Source organism: Nerophis ophidion, linkage group LG01, assembly GCF_033978795.1.
Source record: "Nerophis ophidion isolate RoL-2023_Sa linkage group LG01, RoL_Noph_v1.0, whole genome shotgun sequence".
NCBI lineage: Eukaryota > Metazoa > Chordata > Actinopteri > Syngnathiformes > Syngnathidae > Nerophis > Nerophis ophidion.
The window spans coordinates 6,637,737-6,663,309 of record NC_084611.1 but is presented as its reverse complement, the minus strand read 5'-3'; the positions used below and the strand labels follow the sequence as shown (position 1 = coordinate 6,663,309).

The 25,573-nt window shown below is 42.3% G+C and overlaps 2 protein-coding genes across 6 annotated transcripts in view; both read left to right on the top strand.

Moving 5' to 3' along the window:
• LOC133549851 (zinc finger protein OZF-like) overlaps nt 1-25,573 on the top strand; it is a 40,677-nt gene that overhangs the window by 8,200 nt on the left and 6,904 nt on the right. Inside the window, exons 2-4 of one of the 5 annotated variants that reach the window (XM_061895908.1) lie at nt 578-731; nt 6,130-6,441; nt 16,298-17,547. In XM_061895908.1, coding sequence (XP_061751892.1) covers nt 629-731; nt 6,130-6,441; nt 16,298-17,400 — 1,518 coding nt within the window. In that variant the 5' untranslated portion in view covers nt 578-628 and the 3' untranslated portion in view covers nt 17,401-17,547. Of the gene's footprint in view, nt 1-422; nt 732-6,129; nt 6,442-16,297; nt 17,550-25,573 lie in introns of those variants that run through there. The other 4 variants (XM_061895735.1, XM_061896071.1, XM_061895822.1 and 1 more) reach the window with 4 other exon arrangements.
• On the top strand, nt 18,050-24,103 carry LOC133557509 (gastrula zinc finger protein XlCGF8.2DB-like). The gene has a single exon (XM_061908035.1). It carries the CDS (start codon nt 18,346-18,348, stop codon nt 19,225-19,227), a length of 882 nt encoding a protein of 293 aa, XP_061764019.1. The 5' UTR covers nt 18,050-18,345; the 3' UTR covers nt 19,228-24,103.

Sequence of the window (25,573 nt, the reverse complement as noted above, 5' to 3'; positions counted from 1 at the left end):
AATTCTTTGCTCTGATTAGGGGGTACTTGAATTAAAAACATGCTCACAGGGGGAACATCACTGAAAAAAAGGTTGAGAACCCCTGCACTAAAAGACTGATTGATTGATTGATTGATTGAAACTTTTATTAGTAGATTGCACAGTACAGTACATATTCCGTACAATTGACCACTAAATGCTAACACCCGAATAAGTTTTTCAACTTGTTTAAGTCGGGGTCCACGTTAATCAATTCATGGTAGAACAAGAACAATATTGTCGACTTTTGTTTAATTTCTGTCTCCAAAATGTTTTCGCGATAAGGAGCACTTCAATTATGAGCCTGAAATGTAAGAAAAGATGAAAAGGGCCGCTAGTTATTTAAAAGGTATTTTATTTTTTAAAGCGCAGTTGTCGATCGGAAGTTTCAAACTTTTGGCGCATGCGCAAGACCATCGGACGCGGGAAAGTCCAAGATGGCGGACTAAGCGGCGTGGCTTTCCGGAGAAGTTTCACATTTACGATCTTATAGATTCAAAAATAGCATCAAATACCTCAACTGTTCGCCTCTTCTTAAGCCCACCACACGGACTTTGAGTGTGGAGCGACGGCGTGTTACCTGAAGTGAAGATTGAAGACGTGATAGAAGATGGACGACTACTGCTATGCTAAGATGGCGACGTCATGTCAAAGAGAAAGTGAAAGAGAATCAGCGCCACCAACGGAGAACAATCTGAAAAGCGAAGATGAAGGTGAGTGTGTTGCGTTCCCTCATTTGAAAGCTATTTGTCTTCCAAGCCCTAAAAACAGAAATTATCCGACTTTGTTTAACAGTGTAAACAAAGAACCTCGATCCAAAATGGCGGAAATGTTTTGATGTTTATTTATTGATATTATTATTGTTTTGCTGCCTTTTTCATCTCATTTGTTTCTACTGTTTACTCTTATAATGTTGTACAAAACCCACGACCAGTGAAGTTGTTGTGTACATCGTAAATGAAAACTGAATTCAATGATTTGCAAATCCTTTTCAACTTATATTCAATTGAATGGACTGCAAAGACAAGATATTTGACGTTCGAACTGAGAAACTTAATTTTTCTGCAAATAATCATGAACTTAGAATTTAATGGCTGCAACACATTGAGAAAACGTTGTCACAGGGACATTTTTTTACCACTGTGTTACATGGCCTTTCCTTTTAACAACACTCAGTAAACGTCTGGGAACTGGGGGGGGGGTTCCTGTGGACGGGACTCTCGCTGCTGTCTTGGATCCGCTTTGAACTGAACTCTCGCCGCTGTGTTGGATCCATTATGGATTGAACTTTCACAGTATCATGTTAGACCCACTCGACATCCATTGCTTTCGGTCCCCTAGAGGGGGGGGGGGGGGGGGGGGGGGTTACCCACATCTGCGGTCCTCTCCAAGGTGTCTCATGGTCATTCTCATTGACATCCCACTGAGTTGTGAGTTTTTCCTTGCCCTTATGTGGGCTCTGAACCGAGGATGTCATTGTGGCTTGAGACACTTGTGATTTAGGGCTATCTAAGTAAACATTGATTGATTGACATTGATTGATATCTGCACGTTGTCTCCCGCTGTGCTCTGCGTATCTGGATCACGACCAACCATACTCGACGCGTTCCGACAAAGCAATGGACTACCTGCTGCCACCTACTGATATGGACTATTACAAGATTACCCTGCCCAGCTCTACACAGCACAGGCTCTAGACAACAAACGGCACATTATTATGATTATTGATTTGCAAAAAATATTTTTTTGGACCAATTAGGTGGAGTTGCACAATTTCCCGCAGCACACCAGACAATATCTCGCGGTGCAGTGGTTGAAAATCACTCATTTACTGTATCAAATGATTGACACAATTCCACCAAAAGTGCAGTTTGTCATAACACCGTGTTTGCGTATGATGTCACCTAGCGGCAGAATGTAGATGCTGAAGAGTGCAGGGCCAAGGACCGAACCCTGGGGAACTCCACACGTTACCTTAACATAGTCCGAGGTCACATTGTTATGGGAGACGCACTGCATCCTGTCAGTAAGATCAGAGTTAAACCAAGACAGGGCTAAGTCTGACATACCAATTCGTGTTTTGATACGCTCTAATAAAATATTATGATCGACAGTATCAAAAGCAGCGCTAAGATCGAGGAGCAGCAACATAGATGACGCATCCGAATCCATCGTTAGCAATAGATCATTAGTCATTTTTGCGAGGGCTGTCTCCGTGGAGTGATTTGCCCTGAACCCGGATTGAAAGGTTTCACATAGATTGTTAGACGCTAAGTGCTCATTTAGCTGCTCTGCAACAATTTTTTGGAGGATTTTCGAAATAAAGGGAAGGTGAGACACCGGTCGGTAGTTTACCATGAGGTCAGGATCAAGGTTAAGTATTTTAAGGAGAGGATGAATAACCGCTTTTTTGAATGCTAGGGGAACAGTGCCAGAGGAAAATGATAAGTTTATAATATTTAGCACCGATGGACCTAATAATACAAAGAGCTCCTTGATAAGTTTTCCAGGAAGAGGGTCAAGTAAACATGTTGGTTTTTTTATTCCATTTACACGTTGTAACAATTCTTGTAATGTTATTTCATCAAAACGAGAGAAACTATTTTGGAGGCTAGTATCCACCGTATATACAATCGTATCTGTGTTAATAGAACCCAGTTGTAACTGGGATGCATTGTCTTTAATCTCCCTTCTAATAAGTTAAATTTTCTTATTAAAGAAATTCATAAAGTCATCTGCCGAATGGGTGGAACTACTGGAAGGAGTCCCTTGTTGGGTTAGCGATGCTACCGTACTAAACAAAAATTTTGGATCGATTTTATTAAGGCGGATGAGATTTGAGTAATATTTAGCTTTAGCTAAGGTAAGCATGCGTTTATAAGTTATTAAACTACCACTCCATGCTTGATGGTGCACCTCAAGTTTAGTCGTGCGCCATTTGCGTTCCAGCTTTCTACATAATAATTTCTGAGCTCTAGTACGCCTTTTTGGAGCCTTTTATAACTTCAGTGGTGCTATACTATCAATGGTTTCGCACAGGGCGTCGTTAAAGTTGTTAGTGAGGTTATCAACAGAGCCCACATACTTTGGGAATGGTGCCATTACCGAGGGCAGTAGGTCAGCAAGAGTCGTCGTTGTGGCCGTATTAATGTTGCGGCTGCTATAGTAGTTATTATTATTATTAACTTGCCGAACACGAGTCTGAACTTCGAATTTTACAAGGTAATGATCGGACATTACTTTAGTATACGGGAGTACCATAACTTTGAAAACGGTTATACCTCTGACAAGCACTAGGTCTATCGTATTAGCGCTGCGATTCTTCGGTTCATTTATTATTTGTGTAAGGCCACAGCTATCAATTACAGTCTGGAGCGCCACGCACGGTGGGTCCGATGGGGTATTCATATGGATATTAAAGTCCCCCATTATAATTATATTATCGGCATGCGTCACTAGATCAGCAACAAACTCTGAGAATTTACTGATAAGGTCCGAATAGGGCCCTGGGGGCCAGGCATAGAGGCAGTGGTGTGACAGACCTCGTAGAAAGCACCTCAAACGATTTATATTTATTTTTTAAGTTAGGACTAAGGTTAAAGTTTTCGTTGTATATTAGTGCAACCCCCCACCCCTTTTAAGGGGATGGGCAATACGCGCATTTGTCTGTTCCTTAGTAAAGCTTCCCCTTCCGGAATGTAAACAAGGAAACACCGGCTGTGTTTGTGTTGCTAAAGGCAGCTGTAATACACCGCTTCCCACTCACATCTTCCTTCTTTGACGTCTCCATTATTAATTGAACAAATTGCAAAAGATTCAGAAACACAGATATCCAGAAAACTGTGTAATTATGCGATTAAAGCAGACTACATATAGCTGGGATCGGGCTGGAAAAAAATGTCCGCTACAATCAGAGACGTCACGCGCACGCGTCATCATACGCGTCATCATACTGACGTTTTTAACAGGATACTTCGCGCGAAATTTAAAATTGCAATTTAGTAAACTAAAAAGACCGTATTGGCATGTGTTGCAATGTTAATATTTCATCATTGATATATAAACTATCAGACTGCGTGGTCGGTAGTGGCTTTCTGTAGGCCTTTAAGACGAGACCTAAAGGGGAACATTATCACAATTTCAGAAGGGTTAAAACCAATAAAAAATAATTTCCCAGTGGCTTATTTTATTTTTTGAAGTTTTTTTCTAAACTTTACCCATCCTGGAATATCCCGAAAAAAGGCTTTAAAGTGCCGGATTTTCGCTATCTGTAAATCCCCCCGTCCATTTTCCTGTGACGTCACGTAGTGACGCCAATACAAACAAACATGGCGGATAGCACAGCAAGATATAGCAGCATTAGCTCGGATTCAGACTCGGATTTCAGCGGCTTAAGCGATTCAACAGATTACGCATGTATTGAAACAGATGGTTGGAGTGTGGAGGCAGATAGCAAAAACGAAATTGAAAAAGAAACTGAAGCTATTTGGCGATCGCCTTCTAACCAACGATTGCATCTTTTGACCACTGGAGCAACTTAAATCCGTCGATTCGTAGGTGTTTGTTTGGCATTAAATGTGGGTGGAGGGAAAGTCTGGATGCAAATATAGCTACAAATGTACATACAGCTAGCCTAAATAGCATGTTAGCATCGATTAACTGGCAGCCATGCCATGACCAAATATGTCTGATTAGCACATAAGTCAATAACATCAACAAAACTCACCTTTGTGATTTTGTTGACTTTATCGTTGGAAATGCATCTGCTTTGAGTGTCGCAGGATATCCACACATCTCTGTCGTAACATCGCTATCGTTGGTAAAATGTGCAGAACAAACAAGGGACTTTCGCATCTTTTGACACTGGTGCAACTTGATTCTTTGGATTGGTATGAGTTTGTTTGGCATTAAATGTGGGTGGAGGGAAAGGCTGGATGCAAATATAGCTACAAATGAGGCCTAACAATGCAATATGTAGATACAGCTAGCCTAAATAGCATGTTAGCATCGATTAGCACGTAAGTCAAATTGAATCCGTCGGTGTTCGTGTTGTTACACCCTCGACAACACAGCGACGAGGCATGATGTCTCCAAGGTACGGAAAACAGTCGAAAAAACGGAAAATAACAGAGCTGATTTGACTTAGTGTGTGTAATGTGTTTGAGAAAATGGAGGATTGCTTCCTGTTGTAACGTCACGAGTGAAAGGTCATCGCTCCAACAGCGAACAATTGAAAGGCGTTTCAATCGCCAAATTTACCCTTTTAGAGTTCGGCAATCGGTTAAAAAAATACATGGTCTTTTTTCTGCACCATCAAGGTATATATTGACGCTAACATAGGTCTGGTGCTAATGTTCCCCTTTAAAACACTCCACTGTGGGAGCAGTTTGAATATGGAGTGGCAGAGTGTTCCAGAGCTCAGGGCCGACCACAGAGAAGGCCCTGCCTCCCCTAGTTTTAAGTCTGGTCTTGGGCACCACGAGCTAGAGCTGGCTCTCGGACCTCAGAGCGCGCGCAGGATTGTAAGTTTGGATGAGGTCCGAGGTATAATGAGGTGCCAGTCCATGTACAGCTTTAAAAACAAAGAGCAAGGTTTTAAAATCAATTCTAAAATGAACAGGGACCCAGTGCAAACTCTCATAGATCAGGCTATGTTTTTATGTTTTGGTTTCCTGCGCCAAGAGTTGGGCCTCCACTCTGAGCGCCTTTTGTTTGTACCCCTTTTGTAGCTTTTGAGTTAGGATTAAATCATGTTTTTACCTGCACGCCATGTCCAGTCAAGTTTGTTTGCATCCCGGGAAAACAAATCTTCGCAACAAGCTGCAAAGTAATCCACGTTCTGACACAGTTCCCTTTTTAAGTCCAGTCTACATATGTCAGTTTGGGGACATTTTCAATTGTGGTCATTTGCTCAAATCTTATGTTCGTCAAAGCAACTTTGTTTTACCTTTTTTTTATGGTCAATAAACCTGTGGACAAGAATGACGGTTTCAGAATATTTGATCAAGGACAATTGCTTGGGTTATTCGTACATATCGGGGGCGGTATATTAAGAAGTGTGTGTGTGTGTGTGTGTGTGTGTGTGTGTGTGTGTGTGTGTGTGTTCCTCAGACGTCCAGCAGCTGATTGGTCGTCCAGAAGAACTTCCCCCTCAGTTAGTAGAGAGTTTCACTTTGAAGCAGGAGACTCCACAACCACCCTGCATTAAAAAGGAAGAAGAAGAACTCTGCATCACTAAGGAGGGAGAGTGTCTTCTAGGACCACGGGAAGCTGGTCTCACCAGGTTCCCACTGACTGTTGTCTTTGTGAAGACTGAAGATGATGAAGAGAAACCTCAAGTAGACAACCTCTTAGCTCCACTTTCAGATAGTGAGGCTGAAGACGAGGCTGAAGAACCTTTGAGCATCAAAACCAACTCTGAAGGTGATGTGAAGACACACACTGACAACAAACATTGTTCCAAAAAGAAGTTAACACATTTGAGCTGCTCAGTTTGTGCTAAAAGCTTTACTAAAAAGAGCCATTAAAACACACACAGGAGAAGAAATATTTCATTGATGAGTGGCCACATTTTTTTGGCTAATGCGGCCCCCCGAGTCAAACAAGTTAAGAGGGAACATTATCACAATTTCAAAAGGGTTAAAAACAATAAAAATCAGTTCCCAGTGGCATGTTGTATTTTTGGAATTTTTTTTCAAAATTTTACCGGTCTCCGAATATCCCTAAATAAAGCTTTAAAGTGCCTTATTTTCACTATCTTCGAGACCACTATCCATTTCCCTGTGACGTCACACAGTGCTGCCAATGTAAACAAACAATGGCGAAAAGCACAGCAAGATATAGCGACATTAGCTCGGATTCAGACTCAGATTTCAGCGGCTTAAGTGATTCAACAGATTACGCATGTATTGAAACGAATGGTTGGAGTATGAAAGTATTGAAGAAGAAACTGAAGCCTTTTGAGCGAATAGCTATTGACGCTATTCATAGCCAAAGCATGGCCGAATAGCTGCGTTAGCATCGCCGGTAAAATGTGCGAACCAAACGATCAGGACTTTCGCATCTTTTGACACTGGAGCAACTTAAATCCTTCGATTGGTAAGTGTTTTTTTCGCATTAAATGTGGGTGGAAGGGAACGTAATATAGTTGCAAATGCATCTGCAGGTTATCAATACATCTCTGTACCATGTCTGCTTTAGCACCGCCGGTAAATAGCATGTTAGCATCGATCAGCGTAGCATGTTAGCATCGATTAGCTGGCAGTCAACATCAACAAAACTCACCTTTTTAATTACTGTGACTTTATCGTTGAAAATGCATCTGCAGGTTATCCATACATCTCTGTGCCATGTCTGCTTTAGCACCGCCGGTAAATAGCATGTTAGCGTCGATTAGCGTAGCATGTTACCATCGATTAACTGGCAGTCACGCCGCGACCAAATATGTCTGATTAGCAAATAAGTCAACATCAACAAAACTCACCTTTGTGATTTCGTTGAATTTATCATTGCAAATGCATCTGCAGGTTATCCATACATCTCTGTGCCATGTCTGCCATCGGCGCTAAAATGTGGAGACACTCTGGCACATTCAATGGGGGTCTGGCGGCAGACACTTTGGCATCTTGGGGCCAGTGGTGCAACTTGAATCCCTCCCTGTTAGTGTTGTTACACTCTCCGACAACACACCGACGAGGCATGATGTCTCCAAGGTTCCAAAAAATAGTTGAAAAAACGGAAAATAACAGAGCTGAGACCCAATGTTTACAATGGGTTGAAAATTAAAATGGCGGCTGTGTTACCTCGGCGACGTCACGTTCTGACGTCATCCCCTCCAGAGCGATAAACAGAAAGGCGTTTAATTTGCCAAAATTCACCCATTTAGAGTTTGGAAATCGGTTAAAAAAAATGTATGGTCTTTTTTCTGCACCATCAAGGTATATATTGACGCTTACATAGGTCTGCTGATAATGTTCCCCTTTAAGACACCCCTGAGCTAACTATACCAAATACTATTAAAATGGGAGCCATTACCTCCCTTCTTGGCACTCAGCATCAAAGGTTGGAATTGGGGGTTAAATCACCAAAAATGATTCCCGGGCACGGCAACCGCTGCTGCTCACTGCTCCCCTCACCTCCCAGGGTGTCATCAAGGATGATGGGTCAAATGCAGAGGAAAATTTCGCCACACCTAGTGTGTGTGTGACATTAATGGGTACTTTTAAGTTGAACTTTAAACAGACTCAATAACTCTGTGGTCATGTTTTAGTGAATTTAACGAGGAATTTATGAAAATGAAACAATACAAAAAGAATGGCATTATAAGTTAAAAATACTAACAGACGCAAATGTTTGCGACGCTGGGTTGATTACAGTACGATAGCACATACAAATATGCATGAAAGCACACCTACAGACGTTACGAATGGGACGGTTCAGCAAGTATAAACCGATTTAATTGCAAATCCCATTTCCATATGAGTTGGGGAATTGTGTTAGATGTAAATATAAACGGAATACAATGATTTGCAAATCCTTTTCAACCCATATTCCATTGAATGCCCCATGAAGACAAGATATTTGATGTTCAAACTCAAACTTTATTTTTTTTTTGCAAATAATAATTAACTTAGAATTTCATGGCTGCAACACATGCCAAAGTAGTTGGGAAAGGGCATGTTCACCACTGTGTTACATCACCTTTTCTTTTAACAACACTCAATAAACGTTTGGGAACTGAGGAAACTAATTGTTGAAGCTTTGAAAGTGGAATTCTTTACCATTCTTGTTTTATGTAGAGCTTCAGTCGTTCAACAGTCCGGGGTCTCTGCTGTCGTATTTTACGCTTCATAATGCGCCACACATTTTAGATGGGAGACAGGTCTGGACTGCAGGCGAGCCAGGAAAGTACCCACACTCTTTTACTACGAAGCCACGCTGTTGTAACACATGGCTTGGCATTGTCTTGCTGAAATAAGCAGGGGAGTCCATGATAACGTTGCATGAATGACAACATATGTTGCTCCAAAACCTGTATGGACCATTCAGCATTAATGGTGCATTCACAGATGTGTAAGTTACCCATGCCTTGGGCACTAATACACCCCCATACCATCACAGATGCTGACTTTTGAACTTTGCGTCATTAACAGTATGGATGGTTCACTTCCCCTATGGTCCGGATGACACGATGTCGAATATTTCCAAAAACAATTCGAAATGTGGACTCGTCAGACCACAGAATACTTTTCCATTTTGCATCAGTCCATCTTAGATGATCTCGGGCCCTGCGTTTCTGGATGTTGTTGATAAAGGGCTTTCGCTTTGCATAGTAGAGCTTTAACTTGCACTTACAGATGTAGCGACAAACTGTATTTAGGGACAGTGGTTTTCTGAAGTGTTCCTGAGCCCATGTGGTGATATCATTTAGAAATTGATGTTGGTTTTTGATACAGTGCCGTCTGAGGGATCAAAGGTCACGGTCATTCAATGTTGGTTTCCGGCCATGCTGCTTACGTGGAGTGATTTCTTCAGATTCTCTGAACCTTTTGATGATATTACGGACCGTAGACGTTGAAATCCCTAAATTTCTTGAAATTGCACTTTGAGAAACGTTCTTTCTAAACTGTTTGACTATTTGCTCACGCAGTTGTGGACAAAGGGGTGTACCTCTGTCAGAGTTTGTTGGTGACGAACCCCAAGATGCAGAGAAGGAGGCAGGCATGGAGTGAGAAAACATGATTTAATCTTTAACACGAAAACAAAACCAAACAAAGAGTACAAATTAAAAGTGCGCATGAGGCGGATAAAAAACTAGGCTATGAACAAACAAAACTGGAAGCAGGGAACAAAAGACAGTAAGCTACACAAAGCTACCAAATAATAATAATAATAATGGATTAGATTTATATCGCGCTTTTCTATTGTTATATACTCAAAGCGCTCACAGAGAAGTGGGAACCCATCATTCTCACACCTGGTGGTGGTAAGCTACATCTGTAGCCACAGCTGCCCTGGGGTAGACTGACGGAAGCGTGCCTGCCAGTTTGTGCCTACGGCCCCTCCGACCACCACCAATCATTCATTCACCATTCATTCACCAGTGTGAGCGGCACCGGGGGCAAAGGGTGAAGTGTCCTGCCCAAGGACACAACAGCAGCGACTTTGTTGTCACTAGGTGGGAAGCGAACCTGCAACACCCACTACGCCATGCCGCCCCATATAGCTTACTGCTACACTGCAACGACACGAGTGACAATACATGACAATAATCCAGCACAGACTGGATGAGAAAACAGGTCTAAATAGGAGCGGGCTGATTGACACCAGGTGTGGCCAGGTGCCAATCAGCCGCAGCTGAGGTGACACAGCACTCAGGGAGAAAGACAGGAAACCAACAAAATAAGAGCGCTGACAGTAAACACTACACACACAGAGGAAACAAAGACAAATGCAGAGGAAAAAACTAAAACATAGTCAAACTGTCAGGGACAAGCCTGACAACCTCATCCCATCCTTTCTCGTGAAAGACTGAGCATTTGTTGGGAAGCTGTTTTTATACCCAATCATGGCACCCACCTGTTCACAATTAGCCTGCACACCTGTGGGATGTTCCAAATAAGTGTTTGATGAGCATTCCTCAACTTGATCAGTATTTATTGCCATCTTTCCCAACTTCTTTGTCATGTGTTGCTGGCATCAAATTCTAAAGTTAATGATTATTTGCAAAAACACAAAATTTTTATCAGTTTGAACATCAAATATCTTATCTTTGTAGCATCCATCCATCCATTTTCTACCGCTTATTCCCTTTCGGGGTCACGGGGGGCGCTGGCGCCTATCTCAGCTACAATCGGGCGGAAGGCGGGGTACACCCTGGACAAGTCGCCACCTCATTGCAGGGCCAACACAGATAGACAGACAACATTCACACTCACATTCACACACTAGGGACCATTTAGTGTTGCCAATCAACCTATCCCCAGGTGCATGTCTTTGGAGGTGGGAGGGGCCTATCCCCAGGTGCATGTTTTTGGAGGTGGGAGGAAGCCGGAGTACCCGGAGGGAACCCACGCAGTCACGGGGAGAACATGCAAACTCCACACAGAAAGATCCCGAGCCTGGATTTGAACCCAGAACTGCAGGACCTTCGTATTGTGAGGCAGACGCACTAACCCCTCTGCCACCGTGAAGCCCTCTTTGTAGCATATTCAACTAAATATGGGTTGAAAAGGATTTGCAAATCATTGTATTCTGTTTATATTTACATCTAACACAACTTCCCAAGTCAAATAGAAACGGGGTTTGTATGTTGTGAAACTTGGATTTAGGAATAAAAAGTCCACACGGGTGGAAACAGTATGGACTGCGAGAAGATGGAACGGCACCACTTCCTCCGGTTGAAAGCACTAAATGGAAGGACGCTGCAGTGAGCAAACTCCTCCAAAAGATGGTGCTATAGCGCAAACAATCACACACCTTTTCAATGTAATTGATCCGTTTTTTTGGTTTTGTTATTTGCATTATGGCCGTCAGTGAAGAAAAATCCATAAATTAGCTGCACTGTGGGTTCAAAGTAGTGTTGTCCCAATACCAATATTTTGGTACCGATACCAAAATTATTTTTATACTTGTCGGTACCACACAAAATGGCATACTTGGCCTTATTTTCACAAAAAATATTCGGGTACATTAAACATATGTTTCTTATTGCAAGTTTGTCCTTAAAGGGGAACATTATCAGCAGACCTATGCAAGCGTCAATATATACCTTGATGGTGCAGAAAAAAGACCATCTATTTTTTTAACCGATTTCCGAACTCTAAATGGGTGAATTTTGGCAAATTAAACGCCTTTCTGTTTATCGGTCTTTTAGCGATGACGTCAGAATGTGACGTCACCGAGGTAACACACCCGCCATTTTCATTTTCACATTACAAACACCGGGTCTCAGCTCTGTTATTTTCCTATTTTTTCGACAATTTTTTGGAACCTCAGAGACATCATGCCTCGTGGGTGTGTTGTCGGAGGGTGTAACAACACTAACAGGGAGGGATTCAAGTTGCACCACTGGCAAAAAATCTGCCGCCAGACCCCCAATGAATGTACCGGAGTGTCTTCACATTTGAGCGGCGATGCTAAGACAGACATGGCACAGAGATGTATGGATAACCTGCAGATGCATTTGCAACAATTAAGTCAAATAAATCACAAAGGTGAGTTTTGTTGATGTTGTTGACTTATGTGCTAATCAGACATATTTGGTCACGGCATGACTGCCAGCTAATCGATGCTAACATGCTACGCTAATCGATGCTAACATGCTATTTACGCTAGCTGTATGTACATTTGAAACTAGATACCCACATTTAATGCGAAACAAACACTTACCAATCGACGGATTTAAGTTGCTCCAGTGTCACAAGATGCGAAAGTCCTGATCGTTTGGTCCGCACATTTTACCGGCGATGCTAATAAGGCAGCCATGCTATGGGCCACTTCATTAGGTACACCCATGCTATGGCCGAATAGTGTCAATAGCTATTCGTTCAATAGCTTCAATTTCTTCTTCAATATCGTTTTCGCTATCCGCCTCCATACGCCAACCATCTGTTTCAATACATGCGTAATCTGTTGAATCGCTTAAGCCGCTGAAATCCGAGTCTGAATCCGAGCTAATGTCGCTATATCTTGCTGTGGTAACCGCCATGTTGTTTGTATTGGCAGCACTGTGTGACGTCACAGGGAAATGGATAGTGGTTTCGAAGATAGTGAAAATAAGGCACTTTAAAGCTTTATTTAGGGATATTCCGGGACCGGTAAAATTTTGAAAAAAACTTCAAAAAATACAACAAGCCACTGGGAACTGATTTTTATTGTTTTTAACCCTTTTGAAATTGTGATAATGTTCCCATTTAAATAAAATGTTGAACATACTAGATAACTTATCTTTTAGTGGTAAGTAAACAAACAAAGACTCCTAATTAGTCTGCTGACGTATGCAGTTAGATATTGTGTCATTTTCCATTCTTTTATTTAGTTAAAAATATTAAGGACAAGTGGTAGAAAATGAATTATTAATCGACTTGTTCATTTCCTGTTAACATCTGCTTACTTTCTCTTTCACCATGTTCTATCTACACTTCTGTTAAAATGTAATAATCACTTATTCTTCTCTTCTTTGACACTTAACATTAGTTTTGGATGATACTACACATCTAAGTATCGATCCGATACCAAGTAGGTACTGGATCATACATCGGTCATATTCAAAGTCCTCATGTGTCCAGGGACGTATTTCCTGAGTTTATAAACATAATATGAATTTAAAAAAACAAAAGACATTGTGATGCCAAAAAATATCGACGTAATCATAGTGACATCGACTAGTAGTTGGTATCATTACACTGGAGGTCAGGTGTAGATCCACCAGTGGCGTTTGTTTACATTTTACGGTGAGCTATGGTATGTTTAACTATTCCTCATCCTGCAGTGATAATGGTACTTGTACGAAACGTACTTTATGTGTCGCCATGGAGACAAGGATTAGTGATTTAGAAGTAGCTAAAATACTGCTGACAGCGGCTGGACTTTAGCCGCGAGCTACCTAGCCATGTCTTAAAGCACCTCTTCCTGAGGGTGTTTCAGTGTTATAGTTTCACCTTTATCTTTACTTTTTAAGCCAAAATACTTCTGTTCTCCCTTTTCTGTCTACACACCGTGTCTGCTTGTAGGTACTCTTTGAATGTGCACTGCCGAACATGCTCGTCTGCTCGTAAACCAGCAATGACACGACGTGACGACGGCAGGGGGGTGGCGGACCGCTACTTTTTAGAGGCAGTATAGTACCGAATATGATTTATTGGTATTGCGGTTGTCCTGATCGTGGACCTTATGGACCAGCTCTATACTCTCGGTAGGGTCTTTGAGGGTGCATGGGAGTTTGCCCAACCAGTCTACATGGGCTTTGTGGACTAGGAGAAGACATTAGACCGTGTCCCTTGGGAAGTCCTGTGGGGAGTGCTCAGAGAGTATGGGGTATCGGACTGTCTGATTGTGGCGATCCGTTCCCTGTTTGATCAGTGTCAGAACACGTTTCCAATGTGGGTTGGACTTCGCCAAGGCTGCCCTTTGTCACCCATTCTGTTCATAACTTTTATGGACAGAATTTCTAGGCGCAGTCAAGGCGTTGAGGGGTTCCGGTTTGGTAACCGCAGGATTAGGTCTCTGCTTTTTGCAGATGATGTAGTCCTGATGGCTTCATCTGGCCAGGATCTTCAGCTCTCACTGGATCGGTTCGCAGCCGAGTGTGAAGCGACCGGAATGAGAATCAGCACCTCCAAGTCCGAGTCCATGGTTCTCGCCCTGGAAAAGGGTGGAGTGCCATCTCCGGGTTGGGGAGGAGACCCTGCCCCAAGTGGAGGAGTTCAAGTACCTCGGAGTCTTGCTCACGAGTGAGGGAAGAGTGGATCGTGAGATGGACAGGCGGATCGGTGCGGCGTCTTCAGTAATACGGACGCTGTATCGATCCGTTGTGGTGAAGAAGGAGCTGAGCCGGAAGGCAAAGCTCTCAATTTACCGCTCGATCTACGTTCCCATCCTCACCTATGGTCATGAGCTTTGGGTCATGACCAAAAAGGACAAGATCACGGGTACAAGCGGGCCAAATGAGTTTCCTCCGCCGGGTGGCGAGTCTCTCCCTTAGAGATAGGGTGAGAAGCTCTGCCATCCGGGAGGAACTCAAAGTAAAGCCGCTGCTCCTCCACATGGAGAGGAGCCAGATGAGGTGGTTCGGGCATCTGGTCAGGATGCCACCCGAACGCCTCCCTTGGGAGGTGTTTAGGGCACGTCCAACCGGTAGGAGGCCACGGGGAAGACCCAGGACACGTTGGGAAGACTATGTCTCCCGGCTGGCCTGGGAACGCCTCGGGATCCCCCGGGAAGAGCTAGATCAGGGGTGGGCATTACGTCGATCGCGATCGACTGGTCGATCTCGGAGGGTGTGTCGGTCGATCTCAAGCCAGGCATTAAAAAATAGACATAAAAATGAGCAATCATCAATCATAGCAAGACTTCACTTTCGTCAGTTGTTTGACATTCTCGGCACCCGAGGATCTTGTGAGATGACGCTGGCTGCTGCGAGCTCAGATTTAAGAAAAAAATCACTAACAGGGCGGATGCAGAGAAACACATTTTATTTCTAGAGACTCCGTACCTACTGTCAAAACTCTAAAGACCGACTGCACAGTTCCTGTCTTCACCATAAAAGACCTGTTTCATCCTGCCTGTGCTAACAAAATAAGAGTCTCAGAAAGCTAGCGTGCACAAGCTAGCAAGCTACGGAGTTTGATGCCAATGTATTTCTCCCCCGCCCTCAGCGAGCGCTTTCTCACTTGCTTGCCCACCCGCACACTCACTGACGTCACTCACCTGCTGCCAGACATTAAAGGGCCACACACATATGCTACTCTCATAACAAAGTGTTTAAAAAGGAGTATGCAAGTTGGACAAATGAGATGCCAAATCCAACCACTTTCATGTGGTATTGGACAGAAAGGAGGACTTTTTTTTCCTCCATTTGAAAATGCGGACGTTATCAGCACCACTGTCTGATTCCAATCAATGCAAGTCATCAGAATCAGGTATTACACCAACTTATATTCTTGTCTTCATGAAAGAAGGGAATCTATGTGTGTTAAACATGCTTGTATTATCATTAAACACCATTAACTTGTTAACAAAAATGTCTCTTTCATAAATAAATAAATATAAATTATAAATAGGAATGAGGTAGATCTCCTCGACTTGGTCAATTGAAAAGTAGCTCGCCTGCAGAAAAAGTGTGAGCGCCCCTGAGCTAGACGAAGTGGCTGGGGAGAGGGAAGTCTGGGTTTCCCTGCTTAGGCTGTTGCCCCCGCGACCCGACCTCGGATAAGCGGAAGAAGATGGATGGAATTTCACACATAAGTCGCTCCTGAGTATAAGTCGCACCACTGGCCAAACATTGAAAAAAACTGTGACTTATAGTCCGAAAAATACGGTATATATCCTATATATTTCCGTATTGATTGTTTTCCCCAAAGCTGGTTTGTAGTTCCCTTAAGTACATCAAAAATATGTTGTATTTTCTGTTATTCTAGCGACACTTCTCCGAGTCCAAGCCAAGTCATGTAAACATTGATCCATCATTCTGGCAAGGCTCTAAATGAATGGCCATGAAACACTACACACACATACAGTACATAGAAGAAAGTGTGTTTTTGTTGTTTGTGTCTTGCAGACGTCCAGCAGCTGATGGGTCATCCAGAAGAAGTTTCCCCTCAGTCAGGTGGGAGCTCCACTTTGAAGCAGGAGACTCCACAACCACCCTGCATTAAAAAGGAAGAGGAGGAACTCTGCATCACTCAGGAGGGAGAGTGTCTTCTAGGACGAGAGGAAGCTGATTACACCAAGTTTCCACTGACTGTTGTCTCTGTGAAGACTGAAGATGATGAAGAGAAACCACAAGTAGACAACCTCTTAGCTCCACTATCAGATAGTGAGGCTGAAGACGAGGTTGAAGAACCTTTGAGCAGCGATACAGACTGTGAAGGTGAAGAGAAACCACAAGAAGACAACCTCTTAGCTCCACTATCAGAAAGCGATTCTGAAGACGGGTTTGAGGAACCGTTGAGCGGCGATCCAGACTGGGAAGGTGACATAAGGACTCACACTAACAACAAACGGCCTGAATGCGCTGACAAAAAGAGAGGTAAAAAAGGTTTCAGTTGCTCAATTTGTGCGAACAGCTTTTCAAAAAGGAGACATTTGACTCAACACATGAAAACACACACCGTAGGGAAAACATTTAATTGCTCAGTTTGTGGTAAAATCTTTGTTTCCAAAGGAGGTTTGACCAAACACCTATTGACGCATACTGGACTAAAACCATTTAATTGTTCAGTTTGCAGTAAAAGCTTTTCTTATCACAGCAGTTTGACTGAACACATAAGAACACACACGGGAGAAAAACCATTTAAATGCTCAGTTTGCGATAAACGTTTCTGTCAAAAAACTAACCTGACAAAACACATGAGATTACACACAGGAGATAAAAAATTCACTTGCTCGGTTTGTGGCAAGAGCTTTTCTTATAAGAGCAATTTGACGCCATGTACTGCTTGCCTGTGTATCGGCTGGGGACATCTCTGTGCTGCTGATCCGCCTCCGCTTGGGATGGTTTTCTGCTGGCTCAGCTGTGAACGGGACTCTCGCTGCTGTGTTGGATCCGCTTTGGACTGGACTCTCGCGACTGTGTTGGATCCACTATGGATTGAACTTTCACAGTATCATGTCAGACCCGCTCGACATCCATTGCTTTCGTCCACTCCAAGGTTCTCATAGTCATCATTTTCACCGACATCCCACTGGGTGTGAGTTTTCCTTGCCCTTATGTGGACCTACCAAGGATGTGGTAGTGGTTTGTGCAGCCCTTTGAGACACTAGTGATTTAGGGCTATATAAGTAAACATTGATTGATTGATTGATTGATTTGATTGCTCATCCATCCATCCATCCATCATCCTCCGCTTATCCGAGGTCGGGTCGCGGGGGCAGCAGCCTAAGCAGGGAAGCCCAGACTTCCCTATCTCCAGCCACTTCGTCTAGCTCTTCCCGGGGGATCCCGAGGCGTTCCCAGGCCAGCCGGGAGACATAGTCTTTCCAACGTGTCCTGGGTCTTCCCCGTGGCCTCCTACCAGCTGGACGTGCCCTAAACACATCCCTAGGGAGGCGTTCGGGTGGCATCCTGACCAGATGCCCGAACCACCTCGATGTGGAGGAGCAGCGGCTTTACGTTGAGCTCCTCCCGGATGGCAGAGCTTCTCACCCTATCTCTAAGGGAGAGCCCCGCCACCCGGCGGAGGAAACTCATTTCGGCCGCTTGTACCCGTGATCTTATCCTTTCGGTCATGACCCAAAGCTCATGACCATAGGTGAGGATGGGAACGTAGATCGACCGGTAAATTGAGAGCTTTGCCTTCCGGCTCAGCTCCTTCTTCACCACAACGGATCGATACAACGTCCGCATTACTGAAGACGCCGCACCGATCCGCCTGTCGATCTCACGATCCACTCTTCCCCCACTCGTGAACAAGACTCCTAGGTACTTGAACTCCTCCACTTGGGGCAGGGTCTCCTCCCCAACCCGGAGATGGCACTCCACCCTTTTCCGGGCGAGAACCATTTGATTGCTCAGTTTGTAGTAAAAGCTTTTTGCGAGGTAAAAAAGGTTTCAGTTGCTCAATTTGTGCGAACAGCTTTTCAAAAAGGAGACATTTGACTCAACACATGAAAACACACACCGTAGGGAAAACATTTAATTGTTCAGTTTGTGGTAAAAGCTATTCGCAAAAGAATGGTCTGATTCCACACATGAGAACGCACACAGGGGAGAAACCGTTTAATTGCCCAGTTTGTTGTAAAATGTATGTTTCCAGACAGGGTTTGACTCAACACATAATGACACACACAGGACTTCAACCGTTTAGTTGTTCAATTTGTGGTAAAACTTTTACTCAGAAGAGCAATTTGAATGAACACATGAGAACACACACAGGAGAAAAACCTTATAAGTGCACAGTTTGTGGTAAAGGATTCTGTCAAAAATCCAATTTGGCAAAACACCTGAGCTCACACACTGGAGAAAAAAAATGTATCTGCTCAGTTTGTGGTAAAAGCTTTTCTTTTAAATGCAATTTGACCCAACACATGAGAACACACACAGGAGAGAAACCATATAATTGCTCAGTTTGCGGTAAAAGCTTTTTGCAAAAGAGCGCTTTGAAGCCACACATGAGAACGCACACAGGAGAAAAACCATTTAATTGCTCTGTCTGCGGTAAAATCTTTGTTTCCAAAAAAGGTTTGACAAATCACAAAATGACACACACCGGACTTAAACCATTCTGTTGTTCTGTGTGTGGTAAAAGCCTTTCTGGGAACAGCTGTTTAACTCAACACATGAGAACACACACAGGAGAAAAACCATTTAACTGTTCAGTTTGTGGTAAAAGCTTTTCTCGGAACAGCCATTTGATGGAACACATGAAAAGACACGCCAGAGAAAAAGCGTTTGGTTGTTCAGTGTGCTGCAAAGGGTTTAATCTCAAAGCAGACGCAGTAAGACACATTCAAACACACAAGGGGGAGAGGAACCAGTTAACTCTTTAGTTAGTGGTATGTTGCTCATATGTGGCACATCCACCCAAACCCAGGACTTCCAAATTGGTCCACTGCTTTTTTCACATATATCAGGCATCTTAAATTTCTGCAAGACCGCCGAAATACGCATTTTGAAATTTTCTCTTTTTTTTTTATCAGAATATGACTTTATTGTTTTGTTTAAAGGGGAACATTATCAGCAGACCTATGTAAGCGTCAATATATACCTTGATGGTGCAGAAAAAAGACCATCTATTTTTTTAACCGATTTCCGAACTCTAAATGGGTGAATTTTGGCGAATTAAAAGCCTTTCTGTTTATCGCGCTGGAGGCGATGACATCAGAATGTGACGTCGCCGAGGTAACACACCCACCCTTTTCATTTTCAACACATTACAGCTCTGTTATTTTCCGTTTTTTTGACTATTTTTTGGAACCTTGGAGACATCATGCCTCGTCGGTGTGTTGTCGGAGGGTGTAACAACACTAACAGGGAGGGATTCAAGTTGCACCACTGGCCCGAAGAGGCCAAAGTGTCTGCCGCCAGACCCCCATTGAATATACTGGAGTGTCTCCACATTTGACCGGCGATGACAAACATGGCACAGAGATGTATGGATAACCTGCAGATGCATTTGCAACGATGGTCAACGAAATCACAAAGGTGAGTTTTGTTGATGTTGACTGCCAGCTAATCGATGCTAACATGCTACGCTAATCGATGCTAACATGCTATTTACCGGCGGTGCTAAAGCAGACATGGCACAGAGATGTATGGATAATCTGTAGATGCATTTGCAACTATATTACGTTTCCTTCCACCCACATTTAATGGGAAAACAAACACTTACCAATCAACGGATTTAAGTTGCTCCAGTGTCAAAAGATGCGAAAGTCCTGATCGTTTGGTCCACACATTTTACCGGCGATGCTAATAAGGCAGCCATGCTATGGGCCAATTCATTAGGTACACCCACGCTATGGCCGAATAGCTTCAGTTTCTTCTTCAATACTTTCATACTCCAACCATCTGTTTCAATACATGCGTAATCTGTTGAATCGCTTAAGTCGCTGAAATCCGAGTTTGAATCCGAGCTAATGTCACTATATCTTGCTTTGGTATTCCCATTGTTTGTTTACATTGGCAGCACTGTGTGACGTCACAGGGAAATGGCCAGTGTCTTCGCAGAGAGCCGAAAATAAGGCACTTTAAAGCTTTATTGAGGGATATTCCGAGACCGGTAAAATTTTGAAAATAACTTCAAAAAATACAACAAGCCCCTGGGAACTGATTTTTATTGTTTTTAACCCTTTTGAAATTGTGATAATGTTCCCCTTTAAAATACTGTTCAAAATTGTCCAAAGATGTACTCCACCGATAAATGTAAGGAGTTTTTTATTTAATTAACAAAAATCTTATTAAATCCTATTTGACAAAAAAAAAAGCAGGCACTTTATGGTGCTAAAATAACTGTAAAAGGCATACAACTGAATTTAAAACAGAATAACTTACTTTTATTTATTTTTTTTACATTGCTATAGCTATGTTTTTATTGGTAATAGTATTATTTTAATTGTTGTAGCTTATACGTTACGAATTTATATTTTTTTATTTTAAAACTAAAGTTGAGTTTAGGTACTAAAGGAGCAGTATTGCGGAAAAACAAGTCAACTTTATGTGCTTGTTTGTGTTTCATTGTATCCATTAACCTTTTAAGGCCCAAGCTTTTTGTTTACATTTTTTTTTTTTTTTCTCTTTGCTATTTGGGCTTATTGGACCCTTTCAGGCTTGGACTTGGTCTTGGTTTGTTTTCCCGAGGTGCAAAGCGAATGGAGTGGAAACGGCGTGAAGGTAAAGACATCTTTATTTTAACACTAAAACTAAAAACAGGAACCAACAAAAAGCGCGCACAATGGCGGTACAAAAAACTGGGCTATGAAACAAAAGACTAGCACAAAGACTATAAACTACAAACATGAAACAAAAACACTTGCGCAGTGGCATGAATAACAAGAACTTACGTGGACAAAATGGACAGCATTGCAAGGCATGAGGCAGATAATCGAGGGCGTGAATGAGGTGATGTTGCCAGACTGGCTAACTGGTAACTGTGGCTTAAATAATGAACATGATAAGTGAAAACAGGTGTGAGACAAGACAGGTGAACTGATTGGTTGTCATGGTAACAAAACAGGGAGTGAAAAAAAAAGGAACTTAGAGTCTAGGACTCAAAAGCACCTGGTATTCCTAGGCAGTCTCTCATCCAAGTACTAACCAGGCCAGACACTGCTTAGCTTTGAGAATAAGATTGGGGATGCTCAGGGTAATATGGCCATACAAAACTCATGATCAGACATGACAGAAAACTAAATCAGTTGGCATGGTAAGACAAACAAGGAAATGCAAAACAAAACTCAATGTCCAAAAAACTAAACATAGCATGACCAAAACTAAACATGAACCATAGGCGTGACAGACCCTAATTAAAAAATAAAAACTAAGAATCTATCTATCTATCTATTTTCTACCGCTTATTCCCTTTCGGGGTCGCGGGGGGCGCTGGCGCCTATCTCAGCTACAATCGGGCGGAAGGCGGGGTACACCGTGGACAAGTCGCCACCTCATCGCAGGGCCAACACAGATAGACAGACAACATTCACACTCACATTCACACACTAGGGACCATTTAGTGTTGCCAATCAACCTATCCCCAGGTGCATGTCTTTGGAAGTGGGAGGGGCCTATCCCCAGGTGCATGTCTTTGGAAGTGGGAGGAAGCCGGAGTACCCGGAGGGAACCCACGCATTCACGGGGAGAACATGCAAACTCCACACAGAAAGATCCTGAGCCTGGATTTGAACCCAGGACTCCAGGACCTTCGTATTGTGAGGCAGACGCACTAACCCCTCTGCCACCGTGAAGCCAAAAAAAACTAAGAATCATCTTTTGATATGATGTACTTCGTCCATAAGTACACAAAAGTGTACTTCATGTTTGGTGACATACTAATTCTTATTTTTACACTTCTTTTTTCCAAATTCCATTGTATGTTATACTCTTCTGACACCACCAGATGGCAGTATAAGTGTCCACATACGCGGCCATAAGACCCCAATTCAGTAGTGCACACAATTTTGTAAATAAGAGCGAAAAGGTGCTGTCCACGCATGTGGCCACTAAGCCTTTAGTTAAACCATATCCATTTGTATTTACAGTCCGCAAACTATGTGAAAATACCGTCTAAAATGCCACAAATTCAGCCAGCTATTTTGAATATTCCGCTCCGAATTTCTTCGGTAATTTCCGGAGATTCTGCATCACTCTAGTAACGCTACAGCACTCTGACCATATTATTAGGTCAGTCACACTGGAAATATGCAAAAATTGGAAAGAGATGTGCTGTTTATCATTCAAAATCCTTATGTAAGACAAGAACACATATACTTGTCTTTTTCTATGCATTTGAAATCCTAAATAAATTGCTAACAATTGAGTCAACAGAGGGATGGTCCTCTGTTGCGCTCATTATATACTCTTTTTACAAACATCTAAAAACCGCCAACAACAACCAAAAAGATGCTTGTTGCGGAAACTTTTTATTTTAACCCTCCCCGAGGATTGTGATTGAATCTTCATCTAAACGGTGTCGGTGGACATCCCAACAAGAATGAAAATATTACAGTAAATGTTTGTTTTATTCTGGTTTGTTGTTGTTAGTTTGTATGTTTAGCACCAAGCCATGCTGCAGATGCTAGTGTTGCTGTCAGCTTTCTAAAACTTATTGCTCATCTTCTTTGTGTTCGGCCTCAAAAATGTGAGGTCCTGGATCATAATTTTTCCAAAAGGGATCTGTGGCTACTTCTGCTACTATTTTGATCATACATATTTATTCGCAAATTTGAAAGTCTTTTGATGTCATAAATCAGATCTATATGATAATAGCTTCAATGTAGAGGCAACTTGTTTTTCCACTCTACTGCTACTTTAATATTTTGCCTGAATAGTACTGATAGTCTGACAACTGCTGAATATATATTTTCTCATAACCACATTTCGAAAATGTATTGAAGATAGTTTTTAGTTTGGTGATCACATTGTTGGCGTTTTGAAAGACTGCGTCATTGCTGTAGTGTTTGTTTTGTGTATGGTGTTTTGTATCGCTTTGTTCTTGAAATAAAGATGAATTTGATAAAAGTGTTCACGTTTATCACTCAGGTCTAAGAGAGCACAAGCTGTAGGTTCAATGCGCACAACTGAATATCTTAGTTGTTCAGACATGAATGTGTTTATACAAGTTTAGATCGGAGTAGGATGTTTGTGGTGGGGAAATACAGTAATGTGTCTGTCAGAATAATTGTATTTATGTTATCACAAAACTTCGTGTTGCGATCCGCTGCTCGGATCTGTACATATTCTGGTTTATTGTTACATTTTAGTATCACCCCGTTGTTTAACGTCTTTATTTCCTGTTTAGTATGTCACCAAGGTAGCTCATTAGTTCACCTGCCCCTTGTTATCTACGCACACCTGTTTTCTTCTAATCACCTCCCTTATTTAAACCCGCCCCTTTTCGTTATTCATTCTCGGCTCCTAATTTGCCTACGTGCAACCGTGACTACTTTCATTCTTCTACTATATGTATTTTCTGGCTAGCTCTCATGCTATGCCACTTGATTATTCCAGTTTTCATACTGATGATTTGTTTTCTCGTTTGTGCTCTCGTGCCAAGTTTTAGTTTTCTAGTGTTTTATCCTAGTTTTCACGCTAGCGTCTTTTGTTTGCTTTCTCTTTACACCAGTGTTTTTGTTCCTAGCCTTTTTATTATTTAATAAATCCATTTATAACATACCTTGTTGTGTTCATCGCTTCGACGCATCCCTGGAAGAACCAATCCGGCATTACAATGCCACACAAGCCTCACACTTTGTGTTTCAAAGAACACCTTCATGTTGCTTCCCATCCTACACGGTGGAGTTTTACAAGCCTTCTTCTTGGTAGGATCAAAGACAGCTTTTGTCTTCTTGCCGGGAACTCATGGCAACACGAACGGTTGCGAATACTTAGATACAATAATTCTGACATTTTATTTTATTTTATGGGAGATTGGGCCTGGTGTAGATCTACACTTAGTGATTTTCTTCTTTGTTCAATACGATCGTTTGAGATTGTAAAGGCTGTTAGCTAAAATAACTATGTACGTTTACAAAATCTGTTTTTTACGGAACCCCTAAAACACCTCATATTTTTTTTTCCTATACCAGTGAACCGGAAGTAAAACAGACACAGCTTCGGAAAATATGTAGTTTGAGGTATTTTTTTGCAATATTCGCTGTGGAACTTTACGGCTTTAAGATCGTAAATTGGAAAATTCTCAGAAAAACCACAGCCATCTGAATCTTATCCCCTTTGCTGCAAGTAGTTTGTGCATGCACCAAAAAATCAGCAACTTCCGTTCTGTACTTGACAGCGTTTTTTTTTTGTTGGTTTTTTTCCAAAATAAAGGCATTTTTTCTTGTATTAAAACACCTCATTTTTTTTTTCCTATACCAGTGAACCGGAAGTAAAACAGACACTGCTTCGGAAAATATGAATTTTTAGGTATTTTTTTGCAATATTCGCTGTGGAACTTTACGGCTTTAAGATCGTAAATTGGAAAATTCTCAGAAAAACCACAGCCATCTGAATCTTATCCCTGTAGCTGCAAGTAGTTTGCGCATGCGCCAAAAATCAGCAACTTCCTTTCTCTACTTGACAGCGTTTTGTTTTTGTTTGTTTTTTCAAAATAAAGGCATTTTTTTCTTGTCTTAAAACACCTAATGGACAATTAAACTTTAAACTTTTTTTTCGTCCATCCACAAGCACGTGCACAGACATTTTCGATGGCTGGTGCTCGAACCAGAAAAAAGTGCATACATTGCAAAAATAATAATAATAATAAAACATAATACTACAAAAAACTACAGGGCCCCAAAGGGATATAGATGTTTTGCAAGATCTCGCTTTTTTTTCCTATGTCAGTGAACCGGAAGTAAAACAGACACAGCGATGGTGAACCGGAAGTGAAAAAGACTGTAGAGCAGGGGTGTCAAACGTACGGCCCTAGGGCCGGATCAGGCCCGCGAACAGGTTTTATCCGGCCCGCGGCATGAGTTTGCCAAGTATAAAAATTAACCTGAAATGTTTTATGAGAGAGTCATCAGTTAACCATGACTGATAGGGGCGGTTTAGCTCGGTTGGTAGAGTGGCCGTGCCAGCGACTTGAGGGTTGCAGGTTCGATTCCCGCTTCTGCCATCCTAGTCACTGACATTGTGTCCTTGGGCAAGACACTTTACCCGCCTGCTCCCAGTGCCACC

What these genes read in the sequence shown, in the direction of transcription:
- LOC133557509 (XM_061908035.1), top strand. Translation starts at nt 18,346, where the DNA reads ATGAAAACACACACCGTAGGGAAAACATTTAATTGTTCAGTTTGTGGT.